Here is a 16,909-nt window from a genome sequence, read left to right as displayed (position 1 = left end):
GGATCGGCTACTGACTGGGCTGGTCATTAGCTTCCCAGGCTGGCGACTAGCACGCCGAAGCTAGCTACATTAGCCATTGATTTGACTGCTCATTTTCTTCTGTCGTATTTTAGTGGCGTTTTGGAGCCCAATGCGCCGCGTTACCGCCACCAACTGGACATACGTAGGATTTATCTAGATTCTTTTAATTAGTCCATTTGTTCCCAACAAAGAAAGTATTTCCTCTTTCCTTTACGTACGGTATCGCTGCTTAGAACGTGCATGTGCACAAACTTATCCATCCATTCATCTGTGGGTTTAATATTTCATAAAGACCATTAAGCGTTACATTTAAATCTACACCAGTTTGTGTGCTCAGTCAAGCCCAGCTGTCAAGTTGCCTTTTCTTTTCTGTGAGTTATGAATATGAATGTATAGTCCAATTAATTATGATTGAGAAAGATCGATCACAGCAGGGTTCGCTTAGATGGATTAGATGTTCAGTTGTGGGCGCTAAAACGACTTTATTAACTATTAAACATACAGAAACATATTAAATGTATATAAAATATTGGATTAAAATAATAATAAATAAATCATAATAAAACGTTATGAAATCTGAGCACATTCTTCTTATGCACAGATGACCATGATTGGATAACTGCACACATAATTACAAGAATGAAAGAGGAAATTGTTGCAGCTCAGAAGCGTGATGCAGTTAAATCAAACGTTATTATTTATTTAATTTATCAGGTACAACATTTTTAGAAAGTCTAAGTATTGCAGCCGACTTTCTGTTAACCCCTTGTGCTCCTACTTCACTTGAATTACCCATAGACTGTCTAAATAATTTAATTAATTACCACATACATAGAACCACATTTAAAGTGAGAAAAGCTGTTTTCGTGTTGTATGACACATGTGTGAATCAACCTGTGTTTGAAATAACATTGATAAAAGTAATCAAAATGAGATCAACTTCTACCTGCTGCAACATTAAAGTGACGAACACATTAATTCATCAATAATTATATTCCCGAAGTAGAAAATATATATATTTTTATTGAGGAATATCCACAATAAAAGCAGGATATTTCATTAAAAAATGAAACCAACAAAAAGGAAGCAGGATAAAACCGAGAGAAGCGCTTCATACTGCAGACTGGCCAAGAAAAGAAATTAATTTCCTAAACATTTTTCTAAATAATAATTTTTTAAAAATCCTTTAAACGTCACATGAAGATTCCTGAAGCCACAGGCACAAATATTTGTTCCACTTTCTGTTCATATTGTAAAAAATTAGCATCACATGAGGAGTTATAATGATTTTCGGAGCCTGTTAACTGTCTGTGGATTGATGTGCCAACATCAGAAACCCCCAGCAGCACTGAGCGTTGTGACAGGCAGCCGACTCCGTCATCATGTGACGCTGCAGAGAAGAGAATACATCACAGAGCTCACACTCTGCTGTGAGTTATGCATACCACTTTCCTGTCTGCTCGCTGGCCCTGGTTCCAGGCAAAAAAAATAATGCGAAGAGAGTCTAGTGTTATTTCAGCTCTAAACTGTATGAAAAGAATCATATTTGATGACATACACTCTTTTTGAGGACGATAATGGAAAACGAGCAAGGAGTTTAAATGGTTAGGATGTCCTCTGTTCGCAAAGAACTAAATGAGCCATCTTCTCGAGTATAGACGATCTTTGGTGGAGCTAGCCGGCTAACTACTAGCTCGAAGAGACGCCATTAGTTGGGTGAAAACCAGGCATTCGAATCAGGTTGAAAGGGGAATTAGCTCATTGTTTAGACCCATTTCCCTCATACTTGTTGGTAGATGATGCTTAAAGTTTGATTCGCTTATGCTGTCGAGGTGTTTTTCTCCTGATTTCAGCAGTTTTTCTAAAGTCGGAAGCTGATGTGAGCTGCGCAGGACTTGAGTTCTGACGGGGGTTAGCATTAGCAGCGCTAGCTTGATAACGCTTGTTTTGATATAAAGCCGAGGACTTCTACAACAAACTGCCAGCTATGGCGGCAGGGGGGACGGGCAGCAAAACCTACTCATTCAAGGTGGTGTTGCTGGGGGAAGGCTGTGTGGGGAAGACATCGCTGGTGCTGCGATACTGTGAGAACAAATTCAACGACAAACACATCACAACTCTACAGGTAAGACACCCAGGAAGCAGCGACGAACCCTGGTGAGCTAACTAGCTAACAGGCTGGCTAACTGCTCCAGTAGCTGAGACAGTTTATGAACCTGTTTGTTCTGTTAGGAATGAAAGCTGAGGGCGGTGGAGGTGTTTTGTCGGGGTGGGGGGGTGTTTTTGTTGCTGTCACTTGTGTGTGCGCGCGTGTTGCGCAGCCCGAGCCGTCCCGGGGGAGCGGGGTTATTGCGAAACAGAAATGATGCTGTGGCAGAAATAGGAGCTGACAGACAAGCCGTGATTATCTGAGGTGACTGAGGTGAAAGCCGAACACACCTGCTCGGAAATACAGCTCTGTTATGAGTTTGGATTACACAGATATCACAGGGGGAGCCGACACAAACACTGTTAATAATCAATGTTTTCATCATCAATAATTAAATGTACTCCTCGGCCTAATTTCTGAACATAAACCGTCAACACGTCAACAGATTTCTGCTGCAGTGATGGAGTGAATACTGCTCTCTGTCTGGCCTCAGTCTCCCAACATAATGTTATCAATTACATTACAATTATGAGGTACCTTTGCTGAGTATTCAGAGCTTATACCATTGTACCTCCACATACTAAATCTTAAAGGAACAGGTTGAACATTTAGCTTTATTCTTACAGCCAGTGACAGTTTGCTGTTAAACCACTGAATTAACATGAAGTTATGTAGAAATAAAGGTGAAGTTTCCGTTTTACTTCCTCTCTTTTTCTCACCTGCAGGTGCTCACCTTCTATTTTCCTGTTTTTGTCTCCTAACTTTATTTAACAAACTTGTTTAACATGTTTTGATTTAATTGCTCCTCCTCTTTGTTTGAAATCTTTTAAAAACTGAATATATTTATGTATATATATAAATATATGTTTGAGTCTTGCACTGTTGTCCTATAAAATAAGTGCTTTAAAGAAGTAACATTTAACTGTTGGAAAATTTTACCTCCCTTTTATTCTAATTTATTGACTTTTATAAACTAAACAACGAAGAAAAATACAGGTTATTGGATTTTTGCAGATATCCGATATGCATATATTTTCCATCTCCTCTTGGCTGATTGTCGATACCTATATATGCACATCCTTTAACACCTAACTGCCGAGAGTTTCAGGTCTCTGTAAGTGAAATTAACAAAAGACCAAAACAAATATGGACAAGTTAGAAAACTACTAAATCCACAGCTAGTTAGGAGTTGAATCTGTGTATGAGAATTAGATGCAGCTGTTGTGACGTCTGTACGAATGTTTTGAAGCTTCGTGGTTGACATTTTTGCGGACGCCATGTTGTTTTTGTGGAACCTGAGGTTTGACATGTATTGCTTCGCCTCTATCCAGTTTGACAAGTTGCTGTGGTTGGCACATGTCAATCACAGGTAGCCCCGCCCTAACTCTAGGGCAACTCTTAGAGTGTGACTCTCAATGGGAGCATCAGTGACTAAATGAACATCATGCTGTGTTGAAGAAGACTTGAGACTAGAGACTGAGACCATAAAGTCATCAGGAACATGTTTACTGAGGGAATAAATCAGGAGAGGAGGAGGAGCAGTTTCTCATAGACGAGAGTCGCCCTCTGCAGGACATTAGGAAGGATGCAGGTTTAAGGCACTTCTCTATTGGCTTCACTTTTAAAACCAAAAGCCACGTCTACTTCTTATAAACAGTCTATGAATTATACATGGCATATTATTGTTTAAAAGGTGCATTCTGCCACCTGCTGTATCGGAGTGTGTAGTGAAGGGTTTGAGCTTGATAAAAGTGCCATCGTCTGGCCCTCAAATTCCACAGGAACCGTCTCCGGCACGTTCCATGTGCGCCGCGACCTCCAGAGTCGATCGCGCCCATTCAGGTCGATGATTCCACAGCACGCGCTGCGGTCCGTCTCCGCCCCGTCCCAGAAGCGTCTCTCCGCTCTGCTCCGCTGTTAGTTAGTGCCGGGTCTATTTTTGACGGAGACCAACAGAGCAGATCGTTCCAAACAGGAAGTCACACACGAAAACAGCACACAGCATCCGATCATTTCAAAATAAAACGCCATGTACAGCCCGGTCCATTTTCATAACAACAACACACTGAAATGTGAGTGTTGCTCTGTTTAACATTGATGTTATCACGTGATTTCGCAATTCTCGCGTGATCTTGTGATCTCGCAAATCCAGCTGCTTGGGCCAGCGCTCCGCTGCGCTACGGATCAGACACATTTCCTGTGGGCGAGGGCTCGTGCTGTCTGACGGACCAGAACCGCGCCGCAGACGGAACGCGTCGGACACGGATCCTGTGGCATCGAGGCGTTATCGACCCGTCATACTAGAATAAATACCCCTTTAAATTCAGATGATGTCGTGCAACCCTCAACAACTACAATAACTACAACAAAGACGGCACACTGATGCAGCAGACAGTGTTAATGTTATTGATGTGTCTTATTAAGGTGCACAGGGAGCATGATTTGGTTGTTTCTTGTGTCACTGTGAGCTTTCAGAGAGAGCAGAGACGGAAAGCTTTCCAAATGCAAACTAAGTTTTCATAATGATCCGTATCATTGTGACTCATTTGCTTCAGAGCTGAAGAAAAAGCTTTTATAGACTGTGTGTGTTTGCATATCTCATAACAGGCTCGCTCTGATGCAGCCGCTCTGCAAACACGTCTCTGTTTTGGTTGTTAATCTGCCGCCGATCCGGTTTCAGAATCCTCTCTCTGACTGTACGCTTCAGGAGGGTGAAATCCAGGAAGTATGATGCAGCGTTTCCATGTGATGGAGCATCAGTAATGACTTCCAGCCGCTCTCGCTGAATCGATCCTGCACCGTGAGTCTGCACAGGGCCGGTGGCTGTGGTTAAAGCTGCATTCGAACACCTCCGAGTCTCTGACGGCCTCGCAGCTTCTTGTGTTGAAGCCTGAAGAAAAAAGACTTAAAAATCCAAAATGATAAAACATATTTTTGTTATTTGTGTCGTCTATATGTCGCCTACATGAAGGCACGCTGCATTTATCTGGTAGATTTTCCTGTATTATTTTAATATCGCAGAACAAAAAGTTACCGCACAAGTCGTGCAGCCCTAATTGGGACCATCGGAATAATACCAATATTTTTAATAATCTCCAAATTGTGGTGTGTTTATGTTTGAGAGAAGAATATCTGTGAGGATCTAGTTTGGGGTTTTATAACCCCTGCAGTCCAGCCTCAGTGTGGACGGTTCAGGGATGTCCCACTGTTGAAGCGTTTAGTGCTCAAGGGCTCTGATACGGACTTTTCCCCTTCTAACTCTGCACATCTGCAGACTTTTCTGACAGTTTATAGTGAAATTGGTGACGTGTGAAACCTGGTCGTCCTGCCCTTAAAGAAGTAGATGGAAAGGTCAGCCCCTCCATGATTTCACAGCATTTTGTGTGATTGTTGCGGCCAGAAGTGCCTGATTTAGCAGCAGCAGCATTGACTGTGTGCGACTGTGACGAGCGCTCCAACAAAGCCATCTATTGGACCTCACTTCAGTTTATTCGGTGTCTTATCACAGAGATTAAGCAGAAGTAAATGTCCATGAAATGCTCATTTGGCACCGGGCGCGCTCATTACTTACTGTGTCGTCTGAGGACGGATTAGGAAGCTCGTGGAAGAGAGACGATCACACCGGAGCCTTGTTAGCACGGATCAGCTGAGTCACAGCAGAAATAAAATACGTCTGTAGCATTCAGCGTTTCAGAGGTGTCAGACAAACAGGCCCTCTGGTGTTTATACGACACTGCAGACCCTCGGGGGATCAATACCTCAAGATCAAAGATGTGAGTTTGGTGACGTGAATGACGACGCACGCAGGCGTAAAAGTTGCGGTGATCGGCCGGAATTGCAGCTTCCTGGAGGGACTGATAAAAGAGCCAAGACAGAAGGAGTTTCCCCCGTGGTTACCTGCTCATCTGGTTATTTTTTGTTTGTTTGTAGAGTTTTTTTTTTGTCAAATATCCTCCGAGGATTTACCGTCGCATCCTTCACAACTCTTGGTCGTCTTCTAAAATGAATAAACAGCATTAGGTCACAAAAACAGGAGGTTTAGCTTCTTTCCTTATTATGTAATGACCTTGCTTGTTTCCAGGTCACCAGGTGTGTCCCTGCGTTTTATTTCACCTCGAGTTCATAAATTAAAGTTTGGTTTATTGCTCCGTCTTCAGGATGTAGATTAGGACTGGACCTTGGTTAGATTTCAGATTAGATTAATGGGGTGCGTTGAAGTGTGTGTGTGTGTGTGTGTGTGTGTGTGTGTGTGTGTGTGTGTGTGTGTTGTAGTAGTAAAGCATGCAGGTCAGATTGAGGAAGTGAATAAAGACGTCTTTGGATGATACAGCAGCTTGTTGATTCATGGCCTCTGCTTTGTTTGTAGGAAACATTAGGGGGTGAATAACACTGGACCTCTTAAGTCACATGATGCAGCACATACCTGCAGGGCTCAGACAACATTTACGCTCAATAACATGTGACCTACAGCCCAGAGGTGCATTCTGGGATCGCAGCTGGATGTAGTGACTCTGTTGGCACGAGTTAGACGTTGCTTTGTCCTGCTCATGGAGGGTGCAGAGATGCCATCGGTTGCTGATGTATTCCCTCAGTAAACATGTTCCTAATGAGTTTATGGTCTCAGTCTTAGTTTCAAGTCTTCTTCAACACAGCGTGATGTCATTCAGTCACTGATGCTCCCATTGAGAGTCTCACAGAGCAGACAGAAGGGTCAGAGTTCAGTTGTACTAAAAGTAGATTTTGATTGAAGCCTGTTTTTAGCTGATTAGGTGGTGAGTTACTGATGCACCGTGCTAACTAAGCTAGCACTATGCTAGCTGTTAGCATTTGTTAACCTCTCACTTTCTCTCCACCCTCTCGTCTAAATATGGTCCCTTCTGGTTCCAAAAAACAAGATGGCGACGGCCAAAACGCCGAACTAGAGGCTTCAGAGCGTGGGTGACATCACAGTGGCTTTGTCCACTTCTTATACAGAGTCTGACATTTAAGTTGTGTTTCCTTTTTAACCCACTAAATGTTGAATTTTATAAAAATATTGTATTTTAGGTCATTTTAAGAATAGCTAAATATTATTTTCATTCTTCTACACGAGTCTCAATACATCTCTCATTACCATGGTGACCAACAGAGTACGACCTTTTTGAAGTGGATTTTGAATCTTCTGAAATATGTCGTATTATAAACTGTCCACTGATTCTCGTGCAGACCGTGAGCTGCATGTGTTTCAAAAAGCTTTGTTTCTGCGTGACGTGTTCTGTAAATAAAGTTTTCATACCGTTGAAAACCTCATACTGATATTGATCTGCGAGAGGCCGATAGTCTGGACCGATACTAACTTAATATTTCATGACTCCCTCGTTCTTAATGTGTTCACATCTCTGCATTAGCCGCTGCCTGCTGTCAGAGTCAATGATCGTTTTCAGTCTCGTTTCATCCGCCGTTTATTTCCCAGAATAATCGATTAACTGTTTAATCTAGAAAATGTTTCTCAGTGTGGCCGAGTCACATGACTTCCTCAGATGTCTGACAAGCTGAAGATAATCAGATTACTGTGTAAAGACAGATAAAAGCTGCGTTCAGTCAGTTTAATGTCTTTTTATGACAGAACTAATTTATATTATGATATGAAAGTAAAAGTTCCTGTTGGTGGTTTAGATTATAAATGATGTTTTTAGGTTAATATCACAGCTGAATTAATGTGCATGCTGCTTTAACTGCTGCAGATGTTAAAGGTGGTGCTGAGTTTGATATACTGAAGGTTTATTTTACAGCTTCTTTTTCTGTCAGTATTTTTGTTGTGTCCTCCAAAAAAACTCTGGGTTGATGTAGGGCAGAAAAAATATGTAATTGTTATTATTCTGACTCATACTGTGATTTGCGATATTAAATTTGAATGACAGTTTTTATATTATTTTTCTCGTCTTCATTGAAAAACATACGAACATGATGACGCTGTGTTCTCTGCAGGGATCTGCACCACACTCAGATATTTGATCGTCACGTCTGTGCTCGTCGTGTCGGCCAGAACAACACGCAGCACCAGATTTACATGACAATGTGATTCTGAAACACTTCGATGAATCGTTCAGCCCGCGGTTGATGTGGGAGATTTAGAGAGGTGCGGTTTCTCTGGACAGGAAGTGGATTAAAACCTGTCAGACAAACTTAAGGGTTTAAAAGTTCAATAAGATAAGATAGAACTTTATTAATCCTGAAGGGACAGATAGCAGAGAATACCCACAATGCACTGGGCAGATTTTGCAGTTGTGTAACACTTCACCTGTGTGATGACGCACTAAACTGCCGTGTGTGTGTGTGTGAGTGTGGATCAGATTTAATGAACTTCAGATTAAAAGTTTCTTTGATGATTTTGATTCGATCACAGAAAAGAACAAAAACACGTTACAGAGAAAGTTCTCGTTCCCCTCGAGACACAAACATGTTGGTGGTGTTTCTGTCGTCAGACGGGTTACACAAGACGACGCGTGTGGTGCACATTCAGAGTTTCACTTATTACAACTCCATATTGATGCTCAAAATATCAATAAATCAATGATTGGAAAGATAATTATTATTTTATTTATTTCTATTTATAATTTGGACCTAATGTCTGTCTCTGTCTCTCTGTGTAAAATAAGACATGTCGATATATTTTTGTTAACCTTTTAAAGCTTTTCTGTCTTTTTTTATTTTTTACAAACTTTATTCATACAGTACTTTAAAAACAAAGTTATACGGTGGTTTGATGGAGGATTAAACCATTTCAGGATCAAATGAAATAAAATAATAAACTATCATAAAAGAAAGAAATGTGTAAAATAAAAGTGTTTTTTAAAAGAAAATGTCGCCGGAGAAAAAACAAATAATTAGTTATTTAAATAATTCCTCCAACAGCCGTGAAATAAGAGAGTCATTCTTCCTGCTTTGACCTTAATAAGAGGTCAGAGCACATGTTCAACAACACATCCAGTCAGCTGATCGAGCTCACACACACTCTACATAAACACACACACACACACACACACACACACACACACACACACACACACACACACATAAATCTGAGTCTCCTGTTGACCCTGAATTTAACTTTCCCAGCGAACCGAGCGATAAATCAGAAAGAGAGTTAGGAGAGGGAAACTCGACCTTTGACCCAGAAGGACCTTTTTAAGCTCTTATCAAAGCTTCAACAAACTGTCGCGGGTTAAAATGAAAGTTTGTGAGAGATTATTTCATCTGGTTTTAAATCTTCATATTGTGTCCGTTTCTCAGCTCGTCGTGTTTTTAGATCGGCTGTAAACTCTGCTTCACTCTCACTTCCTCCCTCAACTCATAAATAACATGTGCGGGACTAAAACCATAAATGTGTCTGAACTGCTCCTTCTGTTAGTTTCTGTTTAACTGTCACAGTACGGGCCTGCAAGAAGATTTGATTTTCCGTTAACCCGTCTAAACTCTGGCAGCGTGCGGAACAACATCAAATGAACAGTGACTTTACACACCGTCCTCCTGCTCGCAGCCTCTCAGATAACTCCGTTGACTTGGTAACAAATATCAGTAAACTTGTCAACAGCTCTTAGATATCAAAACACACATTTTAAACTCCGTGTAAGTTTTAAAATCTGTGAGAAGAAACGATCTCGTGTTGCAAAATGCAGCTTTCCTGTTGACATTGACTCTTCCTCTTTCTGCCTAACTGTCCAGTTTTCTGTGTTTGGTCATTGAACCCTGATGACGATGATGATGATGATGGTTATTACACTGCGTCCCTCTCTTCCTCTGCAGGCGTCCTTCCTCACAAAGAAGCTCAACATCACAGGAAAGAGAGTGAACCTGGCCATATGGGTACGAGCCGTCGATGCTTTCAAAACAAACTTTAAAAACACTTTAAACACGACTAACGGTTTGTGTGTGTTTGCAGGACACGGCGGGTCAGGAGCGTTTCCATGCGTTAGGTCCAATCTACTACAGAGACTCCAACGGAGCCATTCTAGTGTACGACATCACAGACGAAGACTCCTTTCAGAAGGTGACGCCTCAGCCTCACGCTTTATGTTTACAGGCTTGTTCTCTTCTAATATTTGACACAACAAGAACTATTTTTAAACCAAAACTTCCAGTTCTTCTTCTCTTTTCGCTTCTCTTTTTTTAATTGTGTTTCAGTGTGATACAGTCGGTGTTTGTTTCTGTGTTCCAGGTGAAGAACTGGGTGAAAGAGTTGAGGAAAATGTTGGGGAACGAGATTTGTTTATGTATAGTAGGTAAGTCATTGTTGGCATTTTTTACATTATCCTGTTTTAACTGACCTGTAAGATAGGGATGCACAATGTATCGGCACGTTATCGGTATCTGCAGATATGTCATTATCCTGCCGATATTTCCGCTGATAAAACAACGTTTTAATTCTGCCTAAACGCTCGATGATTCCCTAAAAAAGCTTGACGTAATGCTACGACATTAACTCGGCGCAAGTGTGCGCGCACTGCCTGCACGAAGTTCTCAACAATATACAAATAAAGACTAAAAAAGTCAGAAACTCGAGCTGATGAACAGAAGTTAAACAGCTTTCACAACTCTTAACTAGCTAACAGTTAGCTCACATTCTCCTCATTTCACCGACTGAACATCAAACACGCCGGGAATAAAAAGAGTCCGTCTGCGATCACTGATGTCTCCGTAGTCGGTGCAGTTCACAAGTCCGGGCATGTTGCCCTCACTGCCGTGTTTCGGGGGGATGCTGCATTCAGGTGCGCTCAGACACATGAGTGATCAGACATGAAATTTTGCACAACACCTCTTCCATCAAGCGTGAAGAAGGGTGCCAGATGTCTGCGGTGTGGCAGTTTGTGGCCACTACAATAAGAGTAGGCGTGATATCAACTCCACCACAGAGAGACTTGATGAGGTGCAAAGAAACATGTAAATATATCGGTATTGAAATCGGCAAAAAGATCTAATTTTTTACATAATAGCTGCAGCATAAGTTACATCATTAAACAACCTTTTGATTGAACAGGTTTAAGGGAATGAGTTTGAACAACCTCTGGAGAGAGATTTGGCTCGTGTGTCTTTATTCAGATTAGTTTTTGGATCAATATGTTTTTTTTTTAAACGAAGTCTGCAGAAAATGCAGCTCGATTTTTGCCCATTTTTAAATGAATGACCCATTTTTAATACTGTAATCAATTAATATGGTTAACTGGCTAACATAACCTGTTAGCTTAGCATGTACAGACTTCGGGGATGTGGGAAATGTGACGATACTCCAAAAGATGACGTCACAATAAGCAGAAACACAGATGTATGAACTCCTTTCTATTGCTGTGATTGACAGATATTTATCTCTGGCTTAAAAATGGCCGCCTTCTTTAGAAAAAATGCAGGTTTAAGGCGGAATTTAAAAACTAATTAGATACCTTTAAAACTGTGCAGCAGTTTAGAGACGGATTCTACAACTTCGTAAAGTTTTCAAAGCTACAAACGAAACAAAAATGATCATTTTTCTGAGTTTCATCCTTCTGCGTCACAGGCAGGACCTCCTGTTTGTTCTGTTGCTATAGAGTCTAAATATTCACTTGTGGCCTCAAGAGGGAAACAATCTGACGTGTTTTAACTGGATTATGTTGTTGATGCTTTTCTGGTCATCATGTGTTTAATTGTGTGAGTTATAAATCAAGAATCTGCTGTTTGATAATGTGATTTTAGTGTTTTTTCAAGAGGCAGTAAATCACATGAGGAGGTTCTTTCAAGACGTTTTAGAACGGTGACGTTTTTCCGCTTCTCGGACTCCGTCTGAGATCAAATGAGGACTGAAAGCTGCCTGTCAGAGTCACTCCACAGCTCAGAGACAGAGGCTTTAAAGGGAAACGCTCTGATCACCGTGTCTTTTTTTAATGGGGATAACATTCAACAGCCAACTGAGACGAGCTGTTGAACTAAGTGGAGGTGGTGGAGACCAAACACAGAGCTCAAAGAGAGAAAACGTGTTTTAATCTCACCACGTCATGAAACCGCAGTGCTAACAGGGAAACGTGTGGTTTTAGGTGCAGTTCTGTTGAAATACTTCAACACCTCTTCAGTTCCTTCTTATCGATCTCTACATCTACAAGGCGACACGAGTTTCCTCAGAACATCAGAGGTCTTCATGCAGAATCACTGAACTGTGTTTGAACTCTTTAAAGTTCTTGTTGTTGTGATTTCTTCCCTTTCATCAGACTGTGAGAAAATCATGAACATGTTCTGTTTGTCTTTCTTTTTCTCTGCAGGTAATAAAATTGATTTGGACAAAGACAGACACGTTTCAGTGGAAGAGGCCGAGAGGTGAGCGACAGAAAACAAACAGAGGATGAGTTTGTCTGTCGACGTTATTTGAGCTCATTATTCGTCTGTTTTTGTGCAGCTACTCCGAGTCGGTGGGAGCCAAACACTACCACACATCAGCCAAGTTAAATAAAGGCATCGAGGAGCTTTTCCTGGATCTCTGTAAAAGTAAGAACAGAAAAAACCCTTTCAAAATAAAAGCTGGAAGGTTTGACATCAAGGAAATATATATATTTTAGATTAACCTAAATTTCAGGCGTTTTTATAGCAACTTCCGTCCGTAGTCAAAGTTGCAAAGAAAGAACTTTATCTTTGTTGGTTTGTGTGAGCAGAAAAATGCTAACATCGGATATATCGACAAAAACAGCAGCACTGACAGGAAGTGGATTCAGAGCAGGACTCAGTGCAGGGGAGACGGAGGTCGATCGGAAGGCTACGTCAGGTTACATCCCTTTTTCAGAAGCAGGAAGTTGTAACAGTAACAGCCACATACTTTAGATGACGAGTAATGAGCAAAGCAGTCGTACTTTATACAGTTTTTACACTTCCTGAGTAAGTTGTCAAACCATGCTAGCAGCTGGCTAGCTTAGCTTAGCATAAAGACTCACCTTTGTCCAAAGGGAACAAAATATCCCTACTTTTATATTCATTTTATTTTAATTGTGCAATTTCATTTGAACTAAGTATTATATAAGTTATTGAATTGGTTGAAATATTATTTATATAAAATGTGTTTCGTTTGTCTCTTCTGGTGAATCTCAGATCAGAACAATTTAAACAGCAGATAAAGAATTTAAAGGTTGTGAAAACCTGAACTTTAACAGGTAAATATGAAATAAATATTGTTAACGTCTCTTTCTCGTCTTGTGTTTCAGGGATGATGGAAACGGCTCAGGCCGACGAGAGGATGAAGGGCAACGGAGCCAGCCAATCAGCATCGAGTAGGCGAGGCGTACAAATTATCGACGACGAACCACAAGCCACGCCCGCCGGAGGATGCTGCTCTTCTGGCTAACACACACATTTGCACACACACACACACTTTCTCTCTGTCATACATGCTTGCAGACATATTCAGACGTCGTCTCTGTTGTTCCGTCAGCTCTAAAATCCTGAAAAAAATAATACCGTTTCTGTTCGTTCAGCGCCGCCTCCGCTGCTAAGGAGCATGGGAAATCTATTTAAAATGGTTTTATTTGTTCCCTTCAAAATAAAAGTGAGTGTGCTTTCAGAGGTTTAAAATGGACAAAAATCTGCACTTTGGTGGCGCTGACTTCCTGTGTTAGAGGCAGAAGCCACCGAAGGCCTCCAGTCCGTGTTTTTAAAACTAAACTGTTAATAAAAAATAACTGAGGAGAGAAAACGTCCGAGTTCAGCAGATTTATGTTGTTTTTCTCATTAGGGGGCGACAAAACATCCAGACATACAAACTGTACAAACCTCCATTAATCATCGTATTTATCTACAAGTAGAAACATGTTTCCTGTTTTCAGAGGAGCAGCAGGCCGGCAGGGCGTGGTGCAACAGCTCCACCTGCTGGAGGAGAACCACACAACATTAAAGGACTAGTTCAAGGTTTTCAGGTCGGTTAAATTCCATCAACATAAATTAAACGTGTGAGTTTGTTTTAATATAAACTGAACATTCATCCTTTAATGCAGCGGATTACTCTTCAGTTTAAAGTTTAAAAAGTTTGGAAGAAGCTGTTTTCTGATAAACTTCATTCTGTTTGTTTAATATTCGTCTAACTTAAACAGGAAGTCAGGAGCAAAAATGAAAGTATAACAAGAAACAAAATTTAACTTTATTTTGGTGAACTGAAATTTAGAGATAAAAATAACAAACTAAAATAAATTACAGCCGTTATTTTTTCTCATTAATTGAAATAAGACAAAGTGATGAAAAGCAGATTAACATGCTGATTAATTTATTCGACCAATCTGTTGATTGCTTTGGCTCCGCTGTTGTCTGTGAAGATTTTCAAAATAAAATCAAATTTAGAGGTTAAAAAAATAAAATAATTTCTGAAACTAAAACACAACATGGAGGGAAATGTGTCTGACTTTCAGGTTGATGAGTTAAAAAGTAAATCAGATTATTGCTGCAGCAGAAAAAAATAGTTTTCATATATTGTTGTAAATTTCAGAGAACGGAGACGTTACATCTGCAGAATAAAGACACTCAGTTAAAACAAGATAAAAACTGAAACCAGCTCTTCTTCGGTTACTTTTCTGTTGATCAATAAATCAATTTCCTGTTTGAAAATGTCAATAATTTTGTTAATTTAAATCATTTTTATTCCTAAATTAGATTTTATTTTAACAAAAAAAACCTCACACATAGAGAACATTTCAGTTAAAGCATTTAATTTACTGTTGACATCAAAAATCAGGTCGTTTATTTATTTTGTTTCATCCATAAAAATATCAGAACTTAAAAACAAAGATGGCGTCTTTAAAATCCACAAATATTTGATTTACAGTTTAATAATTAAAAAAAAGATTTTCACATTTTGTTCTTGAAAAATTAAATCTCTTTGTAATCGATTAATCGACTAATTGTTTTAGCTCTGAACATAATGATGGCGTCAGTGTTGTGCAGCTGCTCCTTCATCCTCTTCCTCTGCATTAAACACACACGCGCACACACACATACACGCACACACAGAGGAATAATACCGTGCATGTTTGATTTCTGTAAAAGGCTTTGTTTGTTTTTCTTTTAAAATAAATAAAAAACTGAACAGCGATTATTTAATAAGTTATATCCACGTGGCGGTGATGGAAACCTGTACCTGAAGTATCTGCGTACTCTTAATGTGTACTTTTACTGTCGTTTTCCACCGGGCCTGTCGCTTCATTAATCTCTGCTTACTGAAAAAACTACAGTGACATTGTACAAAAAAAAAAACATACAGGAAGTTTTGTCTGCCTTTTGGGGAAAAATCGATGCACATAGAAGAAAAACTAAACGCTGTTGTGTCCGGCTCAGTTTTGAATTAATGGAAAAACAACGTGTGGTGAAAAGGAAAAAAATCAGCGCACTTTTTGGAAATGTAATTTTTTAAACTGCTAGTGTCAAAGTGTTTTTGTAAAGATAAAAAGAACAATTATAACGATTTACACAACGCACTGAAGGTGTCACACACATTGTCGTTATTTCATTCACAAAAAAACACCTTTACGTCAACTTTTCAAATGTGTTTTTACAGGAAAAAAATGTATTTAAGGAATCATAGAGCTCAAATTAAAGAGGAGTCCGGGTATTTCTTTTTTCAGATTTTAGCCTCTAAATGACTCGCAGGTACAAAAAGTGTCCTCCTGCAGCAGTGAAACAGGCTGTAATGGCTGCAACATAATCCTTGATGGGTCAAAGGTCGTCCACTAAAAGTTCTTGTTGTTTTCACTGACAGGCTCAGATTGTTCTTCTAAGTGTGTGACAACATGACAGAAAGGATCCCTACAGAGATAGACCTTTGTGTTACAGAGGAAGATGATTGTTTTAACCACAGACAGACGTTACATCGCTCTCTGCACACACACCAGACTCCACTGACAAAAACACTGATTTAACTTCACAGAAAACAGGAGTTATTGGGCAACTACTGTTGACTTAATCGATCATTTTATTTGTTATTGTGTTTAACACAAATACTGAAATTAATCTGATTTTAAACACCACAGTCCCACAGTAACACAAACTACCTAACTGATAGACGTACCGATCGAACTTTAGAGGTAAAATCTGTGTTTTTATCAATGGAGTCTGGTGGGTTTAGAGAGCGATGTAACGGCTGTTTCTGTTTTGAAAATAAAGCATCTTAATCACAGATAGGATCCCTACAGAGGTAGACCTTGTTACGTTCTAAAAGATGCTTTTTTTCCCAGAAACATCTTCACAAAAATACTAATTTTACCTTGTAGAACTGGGGAGTTGCTCGTTTACTTCTGCTTGATTTGTTATTTTTGTGTTATTGTGTGACTTTGGTGTTTTAAGGGGTTAGCTGGGATCAAACACAATAGCACAAACAAACCAACAACCAACGTGGGCTTTCCTTCAAATCAAATATGTATGAGGTCATGTCGAAACAGTGCCATTACATAGTTTGTCCACCAGAGAGCGCTAACACGTTTATTTTCACACTGTTCAGATGTGACTTCTTTCTGAAATGGCTGCAACCTCTCTGACGCCACATTTGAGCTAAATGCTAACATCAGAATGCTAACAATAACAATGTTAAAATCCTATAATGTTTAAAATGCTCATGTTCTTTGTTTTTTTTATTAGCATGCATAGCTAATGGGTATGCTATTAATTTTACAGGTATCAGGTAATTAACAAAGAACTGGACACATTAAAAAATGACCTGGTGCTAGATAAAAAGTCAGAGAAGCACCAAAGTGAAAATCTCTACAATAT

General features: G+C 39.9%; 1 protein-coding gene across 1 annotated transcript; it reads left to right on the top strand.

The window, feature by feature from the left end:
• The first annotated feature begins 1,678 nt into the window (after nucleotides 1-1,678).
• Nucleotides 1,679-15,621, top strand: rab21 (RAB21, member RAS oncogene family). The gene is made up of 7 exons (XM_069671512.1): nucleotides 1,679-2,146; nucleotides 9,956-10,015; nucleotides 10,092-10,199; nucleotides 10,368-10,431; nucleotides 12,436-12,490; nucleotides 12,570-12,658; nucleotides 13,366-15,621. The coding sequence occupies exons 1-7, from the start codon at nucleotides 2,009-2,011 to the stop codon at nucleotides 13,503-13,505; spliced, it is 654 nt and encodes a 217-aa protein (XP_069527613.1). The 5' UTR covers nucleotides 1,679-2,008; the 3' UTR covers nucleotides 13,506-15,621.
• The last annotated feature ends 1,288 nt before the right edge of the window (nucleotides 15,622-16,909 follow it).

Source organism: Semicossyphus pulcher, unplaced genomic scaffold, assembly GCF_022749685.1.
Source record: "Semicossyphus pulcher isolate SPU_LCO1_2020_fin unplaced genomic scaffold, fSemPul1.0.p SCAF_20, whole genome shotgun sequence".
Lineage (NCBI taxonomy): Eukaryota > Metazoa > Chordata > Actinopteri > Labriformes > Labridae > Semicossyphus > Semicossyphus pulcher.
The sequence above is the reverse complement of the archived record's forward strand: the minus strand, read 5'-3'. Positions and strand labels throughout refer to the sequence as shown.